The sequence below is a fragment of the Anarrhichthys ocellatus genome, unplaced genomic scaffold, assembly GCF_004355925.1.
Source record: "Anarrhichthys ocellatus isolate YVR2014 unplaced genomic scaffold, GSC_Weel_1.0 scaffold1229, whole genome shotgun sequence".
Classification (NCBI taxonomy): Eukaryota; Metazoa; Chordata; class Actinopteri; order Perciformes; family Anarhichadidae; genus Anarrhichthys; species Anarrhichthys ocellatus.
The window spans coordinates 745-10,583 of NW_022281203.1; the positions used below are offsets into that span (position 1 = coordinate 745).

Below are 9,839 nucleotides of genomic sequence, written 5' to 3' on the forward strand. Positions count from 1 at the left end.
CACGCACGCACGCACGCACGCACGCACGCACGCACGCACGCACGCACGCACGCACGCACGCACGCACGCACGCACACACACACACACACACACACACACACACCAAACATACTGTAATTGATTTGTTATCAATTGGCTGTCCCGGATTTGCATCGACTGCTAATGTTGCAGAGACATGAGCCAAAAGGGAAAATGAAAAAAAAATGAAAAAGACGAGGAGGGAGAGAATAGAATGAGAGAGAGATGTGACACCGAGCCAGACAGTGATTGGCTGTTAAAAATGCACTAATGTGTATTGAGGTGGGTAGCGTTAGCCTGTGATGATGAGCTCATTCCCAATCACGGGATCATATGCAGACTAACATGTTAGGAGACTGTAAGCCAGGAGGACTCTTCAGTGGGCCGACCGGAACAAACCAGATGTATATCGGGGGGGGGGGCTACAAATATACACATATCAGAATGTCTGATGAATTAGTCTCAAGACATTTTTTTGAAATAAATTTCAACTTGTACAAGTATTGATAATATCTCTGTTAAATGATTGCTAAGCCAACACAGCATTTCAGCCCATACTGCTGAATACAATCAGTGGTCCATAAAATGGATCATTCTCTGTACTGGCTGCATATCAATTTCACTTCATTAACACACGTATTAGGGCTGATTTTTACATCGAGGATAGAGGACTAAATTCCCATTAATGAGAAATCAATTGGCAAACTGGACAGCAGAAATTGTGTTCACTGTAGAAATACTTTGCAAAGAAATTAATTCTGAATTTCAGTTTTTGGTTATAATGAATAAATAAAAAGAAAGACAGAGAGAGAGAGAGAGAGAGAGAGAGAGAGAGAGAGAGAGAGACATGGATATCCACACATGTAAATGTACACACACACACATGCAAACCCCTCCCTTTTTAGACATTATTGATGCTGTTTCTGAACGAGGGGCACCTCAGGGAATATAATCTGAATTTTCATCTCACTCAGGGATTAATAGAATAAATGGTGTGTGTGTGTGTGTGTGTGTGTGTGAGTCTGCGTATGCGGTGTGGCTGGTAAGGTATGCTGCCTTTTTGCATCACTGATCGGTACTTTTTGCCTGTACAGCTCTCTTGCTCACACACACCCACACACACACACACACACACACACGCTGACGGCTCTCCTCTGTCGGAGCTGTTTGATATGTAAATATCAGCGGCGTTCTGGCCCAAGTCCGACGCTTTGCGTTCCCTCTTGAGCCTCGCAGCAGCCAGAGGAGCTCTGTGGCACTAACACCGCACACATCTTTTTACAACAAGCAAACATGCAGCCAGCACATTACTGAGGCAGATGCATGCATGCAACAACAAAAAAACAAATGCAGGGAGAGAGGGCATCTAATCTCCTGTAACGATGAAAAATATATTCCCTGGATTTTGCAGTAAAGTCAGAATACAATATGTTTCCAATAGAGCTGGGATTCCTCGGGAAAGCAAATAAATTGAAAAAGATGTTGTTTGGATCATGTTTTTAATAATTAACATCCCGATATGAACGCTGACACCTCAACACACTGGTGTTGGATTTTAAATATTGATCACCAGTATTAAACTGGCATATGTTGATATGGTTAAACAATTCTGAAAATGTAATTCATTTTAAATTCTTCGTGGCTGACTGGAGGCCTTAGATACTGTGAGACCCAGTGGAACACCGAGCCGGCTTTTACAAAGAAGAAACACCGAGGCGTTCCTCCTGCTCCTCCTGCTCCTCCTGCTCCTGTCATTCGGGATGCTTTTCTTTTGGACGGCTACAATCACGGCTAAAAAACAGCAGATTTTTGTGTTGTTTTTTTTTGCCTTTCACACATTTACTTCACCGTGACAGTTTGGGGTCAATTTGGATGAAAGCTGGGGTCAAAGGAAAAAATAATACTGGCTTTAATTATAGACGATCACGATGGGTGTGAATATGTGAATATGTGAATATGTGAATATGTGAGGGGTTGTTTGTGCCGTCCAGTGGCTGAGAGAAGGTCCAGAAAAGAAGAGCATCTATTACGGAGGATAGATGTAAACCAAATGTTGGATTCTTTGTGAAGATGAGAGATTTCAAAAGCTCTATTTTTTCTTTTCAGTTTAAAATTGCAAAGAGCAAGCGTGTAATAATTCTGGTCTAACTGCTGCTCAGTTTGACGTCAACATCAGACAAGATATATAACGCTGCTGTCCTATTTTCCTTCACTGTCTGAGTGTACATCTGTTCCTCCTAAGACGTTCCCACACACAACGCTATTAAAGAAAGCAGACGCCTGTATTATGATGTAAATTGCTCTAATAACCCAGTTTAGCTGGTGGGTGTCTGCGAAAGTGTGTGTTCGTGAGGTGGGGGGTTTGGGGGGTTGTTGAAATATATAGTCACTGCGGAGACCCGAGCAAAACAAATAAATTGCTTGTGCACTCTGCTCCTTTCAGCTAACATACGGTAGATAGGTTAGTCTCTAGCGGGCATAGGTCAAAGGTCAAATGCATCTTTAATAAAAAATGAACCTCATCTCCACCACCTATAACTGTCAACATTGTGAGATCAGTTACGGGAATGGACGAGCACAGCCTTAACCAGCTTATTGTTGCCGTTTGTATTTCAAAAATGGAATACAAACGGCAACATTTGAGATGTCTGAGTTGCATTCAACGAGCAGAGTGATAAAGTGTATATACTGTTTCCGCTGCTCTTTTTTATCTTCACCCCCTCCAACTCCACCCTTTCTCTGTAACAGCTAATTTAGTACAGGCAGCCCGCCACCGAACACTACTGCTAATTAAAATGCACAAGGAAGAAGAAAAAAAATGGCACTGCAACAAATATTTAGTGGCGTTAAGGCGCTTTAAATAAAAGACTTTCCCTCCAAGAGCAAAACCAAAAACGGGCTTCTCCTTCTTATTCCGCTCGCCTTCTCATTTGATTCTTGTACTGGGGAAAGGGGGACGGGGAAAAGGAGAGATGGAAACCGGAGTTGAAGAATTGTGCATTTTACCTACGAAGTTTGGTACTGAGGTAAACTTAGAGAGGAAAAGAATGAAAGAGATGGAGAGCTGGGCTGCATTAAGTCGGGTAAGATGTGGCAGTGGAAGGGGGGAAACCACACTGAGAACAGGACACATCTGCTAAGGCCACATGAAAGAGACGCACACACACACACACACACACACACACACACTGACGCACGTGTTATGCAATGACACACATTCTGTGCGCACAATCCCAGAAAGGAGGCTACAGTTACTCCCCAGACTGAAAGTCACACATGGACATCCAGTTCAGCCACTGATCCTCCATCCGCAAACACACACACACACACACACACACACACCATGGTCTCACAAGGCCACTAACACACTGACCAGTGGTACCACAACTTCAAGGTGACCCATGTCTCTTTGCTGCTGGCCAGAGGGATTTGATGACCGTGGCCAAACTGGGCAAACAGGGAAAACGTACATTCACAGACTGTCTGCATTGAATTTGGTGGATCGGCGGAAGGACAATTGTTCAGACTTGGGTTGAGCCACTACATTGTCTCACATACACACACACACACAGGCAGAGGGAGAAAGTCAAACTAAATGAAACCAGTGTGTTTGCTTCTGTGCCAGCTGTAAAAAAACAAAAGCGCAGAGGCGTATTCTCTCCGGTTTCCTCCCCATCTGGGACGACCCTCTGTTGTTGTTTGTCTGACAAGAGTCACCTCCCGTACCATTTAATGCCACCCCCTCAAACAAGTCTCAGCCAATCAGATCTCTTGCCTTAACAAGGATTGCCGCGTGTGTGTGTGTGTGTGTGTGTGTGTGTGTGTGTGTGTGTGTGTGTGTGTGTGTGTGTGTGTGTCCCCTTATGCTCAGACTGCTACAGCAATCACGGGGCAACGTGTAGGCTATACTACGCTGGCTTGTCATAGAGCGACACACACAACTACATTGGGGTCTGATGACGATGTAAGAAAAAAACTTGATATCGCAAAAAACACACACACACAAATGCACACCCATCCAGGGCAACACACACACATTCAAAATGGCACGGTGCCGATTGGAGGTAGAATGATTTAAGCTGATTTAAGCTGGAGGAGTTGATTTATCCCTCGATGAGTCACGGGTCAGAAAAGGTTTAGGGGGAAAGAACCATTTATGATCTATTTTTAATATTCTGACAGAATATTCAGCTCGACCTTATTCACACAAAAGCTGATACACATGCACGCACAATGACATCCTCTGCAGATACAGCCACTGCCTCAGTAAAGTTGCTCTTTCTCTCTTAATTTGGGTACCACGTGTAACCGTGTGCTGGTTGGGTGTGGAAGTGTGGAAGCAGGTCTGGTTACCTGGGAGGGGCTCCTGTTTTGGACAAATCCCCCGGGGCAACAAGAAGCGGTCGTCATCGTCGTCTGCCAGCGTGGCCTGGACGCCGACTTCCACGGGCCTCCGGCTGCGCAGGGCGGCAAATGCAGGTGACGGGGTGAGGGCCAGGCCGGGAGAGGGCGAGGGGGGCTTGTCCAGCCCCTGGCCCATGGGCAGGCAGGGCGGCCCGTGGCATCGCTTTCGCTTGTGCTCGATGAAGAGCAGGATGTCTGCCAGGGGGAAGGTGGCTTGGCACTGGCCGCAGGTCAGGAGGTCCTGCTCCAAGGAGGGGTGAGCGTCGTTACCCAGCCGGGCCAACCGGCCCACAGTGGAGCCGGGGTGGTGCCCATTGAGGCCGCCGCTCTCCTCCGAGTGCTCCGAGCAGCGCTCCGACAGCTCCTCCGACGAGACGCCGGCTGCGGAGAGGGGTTCGGCTGCTAGCGGGGCAGAGGAGAGGGGGGGGGCAAAAAGAGATGAAATGAAAAGGTCACGTTTACTCTCAACAAAAGGAAAAACCACATGTTAATATTTTTCCTTTTTGTCTCTTGTAATCTAGACCTATTGATACAGATATTAGTGCATAAATGACAAGAGAAGAGTGCACAAAAACATATCACACAGAGGATCAGAGTTCAAGAGGCAAAGCTAAGCAGAAGCCTGACGTGTGGCGCACACACAATGAAGGGGTGAGAAAATGTGCCTTGTAATGATAAAGAATGCATGTAATGTAGAGGGAAATGATTACAATGCAAGCTGATCTGGATCACACATCACAGGAATAAATGGTGGGATAGAATATCCTGAAAAGCTCCGAAAGCTCAAATCAGATTCCTCAAAGATAACAATTTCATAGCCAATGACAGGGGAAGCTTTTGAAAAGTGATGGTTAAACACAGCCTTTACCAAAGAAACTAAACATGTGGATGATGGTTGACTTGCCTAACCTTGTTTGAGCAGGTTTTTGATCCTGTAATTGTCAGAATGGAAAACTGTCACAAACATGTCCGACATATGTGCCGGGGGAAAGAGAGAAGGGAAGGACAGGCGGCACAGAGAGTGTGTGTCAGGGAGAGGGGGAACTCTTTCCTCTGCCTCGATTACACGTGCCCCGCTTATAGTTCTTACACCAGCAACTTGTACAGCCGGAAATCGCCTCCAAAATGAGCCGATTCTTCACCCCTCCGAGGCCGGATTAACTCCTGACTACTCTTTTTAAGGCGCCTTTTGTCAAGCTCCAACCATCCCGCATGTGGTGGGAGAGGAGTTGCAAACAGAGCAGCCCGCCGAATTAGAGAAGCGAAACAGCAGCATATAATGTGTCCCCCCCCCCTTTTTTTTTATCTTCCAGTCCAAGGAGCAGAGTCTGACTCCGAGATAGCCGGCCTAATGCATGTTGACCTTCTTTATTCAGCCGCCAGTTTCACATTTTGAATGAAGTTAAAGCCACTGAGGCTCAACAAATAGATTTTCATTTTTACCGTCCCGGTGATTGGTACAGATTTTGTCTGATAATAGGGATAGGTTTTCCTGCGCATGCATGTGAGAGTGTGTGCATGGGGATGAACGAGTGCGTGTGTGTGTGTGTGTGTGTGTGTGTGTGTGTGTGTGTGTGTGTGTGAGAGAGAGAGAGAGAAAGACAGTAAGAAAGCCAGAGAAAGAGACATAAGTTCTGAATATGGACACCGTCCCCTCAAGGAAATATCATTTGAACGACGCAAACCTGCACGACATCTGTGCGGTGGCAAACAAAAAATAATAATCTAATGAAAAGCCACATAAACCCCTCACCTCTTAGTGACTCAAGAGTGTATCCGGGGTTTGAAAAAACACAAACATTTTGATGGATTTAATTTTGCACAGTTGAGTTTGAATGAAATAGAAGCATGTAGTGATTTGTATCTATTTTTAAGGCTGGGGAGCGGAGAGGAGGATAATGTCTTTGCACCTTATTAATATATAAAACAAACATGCATAACAAAACAAACAAAAAATAATACATAAAATGAAGATATAAATGTAGTCTAAAGTGAAGGGCTTCGAGTGGTCGGGGTCCATTACCATCCATCCATTTAATAAGCTTTAGGTTCAAAGTTCAACCTTTCTGATAAATCTAGAAAACTTAACTGAGAGAAGAACTCTCTGCTCTAAATAAAGTATATTTCCATACTGGAAAAATGTGGAAAATACTGAAAATGTAATTTAATCTGGACGAGGAAATGTAGCGCTGACAAACACACTGAGACTTGTGTTGCATTGAGCCACTTACATACAGCCTGATCATGCCATTACAAAGCGAGCTCTGAACATGTGCTAAATAATCATATAAAAATATAGAATTGTAGCAAATACAGAAAATCGAATTAACAGGCTGTACAAATTAAAAAGAATAAGGCATTGTTGTTTGCTTGAGAGTGAGAGGCCAGCTTCTGTGCTCCATTTGTAACAAATGTGAATCAGCCATCTCAATAAAAAGCATAAGTCTGCCTGTGTATGGGGTGTGTGTGCATCTGCATGGGGTGTGTGTGTGCTGTGAGGTTTAAGGGGTCTGCAGGCATTCTAACAGTGTAGCTGCATATGCTGATTGCAGCCTGCATGTATGTAAAAATGTGATGCACCAAAAGAAGGAGATACAGGGTAAGGAGGTCGGTTTGATGTGATGAAGAGGAATTGCGGATTTTTAGATGGGTTGGGGGGAGGCGTCTCCTCCTGCTCCCTCTCCTCCCACATGTCTTGTACGCTCTCACTTTTTTCTAAAGAGATCGCCAAATACTAGCCCGTGTACGTAAGGGGTGGCAATGAAACTGATCAGGTTCAAGATCAGCGCTGGATTTTCTGATCGCGGTCTGCCTCCTAGCGACGGAACATGGACATGGTGACTGCGCTGTCACCCAGCCGGGGCCACACACACACACACACACACTCTCCAAACCAAACAACTCAGGCGACAGCTATAGTCAACATACCGAAACACAACCAAGCACCGATGCGTAAAGATTCCCAAATATCTTCTTGTTTTATGTTTGCGGGCCACTTAGAGAGACACTAAACGCTGCGAGGTGTCACACAGTGCGGCACATGGCACCGCGATAAGCCCCGCTTTGCCAATTGCTCCGCACTTTCCAAACACCCTCATCTACTCACTCAGCACATATCACACTTACGCGTCTAATAAACCAGAATAAATAAAGCTTCGGTGATAAATAAACGCCGTGCCTAAAGGAATACTCCAGACTCAACTAAACATTGTTGGAATTTCGTTCGCTTTTCCACACACGCTGCAGCTGCAACACACCAATGAGCTGACATGTGTGCCTTACCTTAACTGTACGAGGAGGTTTAGAATCCTAAATTGGATATTTTTGTTGGTTCAAATGGGACATCATAAGAGAAAATTAACCCCGATACGACTAAATATGCTGCTGTCCTGTTGCTGTTTTTCTTGTCTTTAACTCGGCTGCAGCTCTGTTGTTGTTTTTTTAAAGACACAAAGATACTAAACGAGACTAAACGGCGAAAAAACATTAATATAAGAGACATCAGGATTTGTATAAGTGTGTGAAAATAAACCGAGCTGCTGAGAGGCAGGAGGCAGACACCAGATTTTTTTTCCTAATCGATCCAAAAATTCCCCTCCAAGTTTTTGTGTTTTTTTTTTGTTGTTTTCTGAAAATAATCCAAAAATAGAACAAGAGAGCAGATGAAAAAACCTGCCCGCAGAGCTACCGGACAGCGATATATTCCGTGAGGGGATTTATCCACGAAGCTCCGAGGAGAGGACGCTCTCTGCTACCGGGAGCCCTGCGCGTTTCCACTGACCGGAGCGACTTGGGGGGCAACGGAGCCACAAGCGAGTGCACTGAACAGCCTGCGAGTGCACGTTCTCTCCGTGTAACAGAGGAGCAGTAACGGGTGTTTACCGACACACACACAAAACTTTTTTCTCTCTTTCGTGGTTTTTGGGGATCTCCGAGCGGCTTTTTTACGCACAGAGGTGTCGCACGTTCTCTCCACACTGTTAAGTCCAGTTGACCGCTTGGATCCAAGCGGTACGTCCGGTGTCCACACAAGCTCCTGTTCTGCCCCCCTCCCCATCTTTGCTGAATGAAATGAAAGTCAGAAGTGACATTTGTCATTCTTTTTTTCTCATCTCTACTTACGCGAAAAATCCCGTTTGCTTAAGTGCTGGGGCTTTCCTTGCTTGCGGCGAGACATGGTGGCTGGCGGCGGCGTTCAGCGTGGATCACATCGGGGAGAGCCGGGGTTAGAGAGGAGACTCCAGTGGGGCAAAAAATATCTTCATCCAACGCCTTGACATCCACAAGGAGGGGGGGGGAAAAGAAAATAAATTAGAAATAATACAAAGATGGCGCGGAGGCGAAGATGGATCGCAGGATCGCCGTCATGGCTTTTTTGAGAAAGGAGAGCAGAGAAAAGAGAGAGAGAGAGTGAGAGAGAGGTAGATGAGAGAGAGAGAGAAGGGGAGAGAGATGGAAAAAAATGGCAAAAGCCCCCCCCACCCCCCCTCCCCCCTCAACCCCCCCTCTGAGCCGTGCAAGTTCAAGTGCACGGACGTGACGTTCCTGGCGAACTTGAACGTCAGGCGGTGGACGGACACCCGACATACAAAAACATGGGCAGGGCCGACGCACCCGGGTGGGAGTGGGAGTGGGAGGAGGGACGGACGGGACGCGCAAGAACCACACCAATGGACGGTCATTAGAGAACGAAAGAGAGGGGGACGGAGGAGTGGAGGATGGAGGGAGGGAGGGGGGCTGGACATGAGAAATAGACCCATTGGAAGCCAATGGACACAGAGATCAGGGGGGCCGGACAAGAGGCTCTGGGATGGAGGGAGGAGTGTGTGTGTGTGTGTGTGTGTGTGTGTGTGTGTGTGTGTGTGTGTGTGTGTGTGTGCGAGAGAGAGAGAGAGAGAGAGAGAGAGAGAGAGAGAGAGAGAGAGAGAGAGAGAGAGAGAGAGAGAGAGAGAGAGAGAGAGAGAGAGAGAGAGAGAGAGAGAGAGAGAGAGAGAGATGCAGAGATGTCTAATGAAAGCAATATGCAGAGCGAGGGAGAGAGAGAGGGAGGTGGACGCAAAACAGGGCAAGGGAAGCCGCGTACAGGAGGGGGACGGATGTGATGCCGCTGCGTATATACAGACCGACCGGAGGAGTGTGTGCGCGCGTGTTAACAAAGTCTGCAGCGTGCGGTGGACGCTGTATCAGCGCGAGAGAAAGAGCGCGCGATGTGTGCCTGGCCAAACGCTCACCTGGACGCATATACGTCCGTTTCCTTAAAGCGCGTGAACACAAAGGTTGTGTTGTGCAGAGAGAGAGAGAGAGAGAGAGAGAGAGAGAGAGAGAGAGAGAGAGAGAGAGAGAGAGAGAGAGAGAGAGAGAGAGAGAGAGAGAGAGAGAGAGAGAGAGAGAGAGAGAGAGAGAGAGAGAGAGAGAGA

At 46.6% G+C, this 9,839-nt stretch overlaps 1 protein-coding gene across 3 annotated transcripts; it reads right to left on the reverse strand.

Moving 5' to 3' along the window:
* Nucleotides 1-1,538: 1,538 nt before the first annotated feature.
* On the reverse strand, nucleotides 1,539-8,866 carry LOC116377421 (B-cell lymphoma/leukemia 11A-like). Of its 3 annotated transcripts, none has more exons than XM_031839062.1 (2): nucleotides 8,545-8,866; nucleotides 1,539-4,821 (listed from the first exon to the last, which is right to left on the reverse strand). In XM_031839062.1, exons 1-2 carry the CDS (start codon nucleotides 8,597-8,599, stop codon nucleotides 4,217-4,219), a joined length of 660 nt encoding a protein of 219 aa, XP_031694922.1. In that variant the 5' UTR covers nucleotides 8,600-8,866; the 3' UTR covers nucleotides 1,539-4,216. The 3 variants fall into 3 exon arrangements, with proteins under 3 accessions (XP_031694922.1, XP_031694921.1, XP_031694920.1); XM_031839061.1 differs by having other exon boundaries at nucleotides 1,539-4,824; XM_031839060.1 differs by lacking the exon at nucleotides 8,545-8,866 and adding an exon at nucleotides 5,332-8,527 and having other exon boundaries at nucleotides 1,539-4,824.
* Nucleotides 8,867-9,839: the final 973 nt, after the last annotated feature.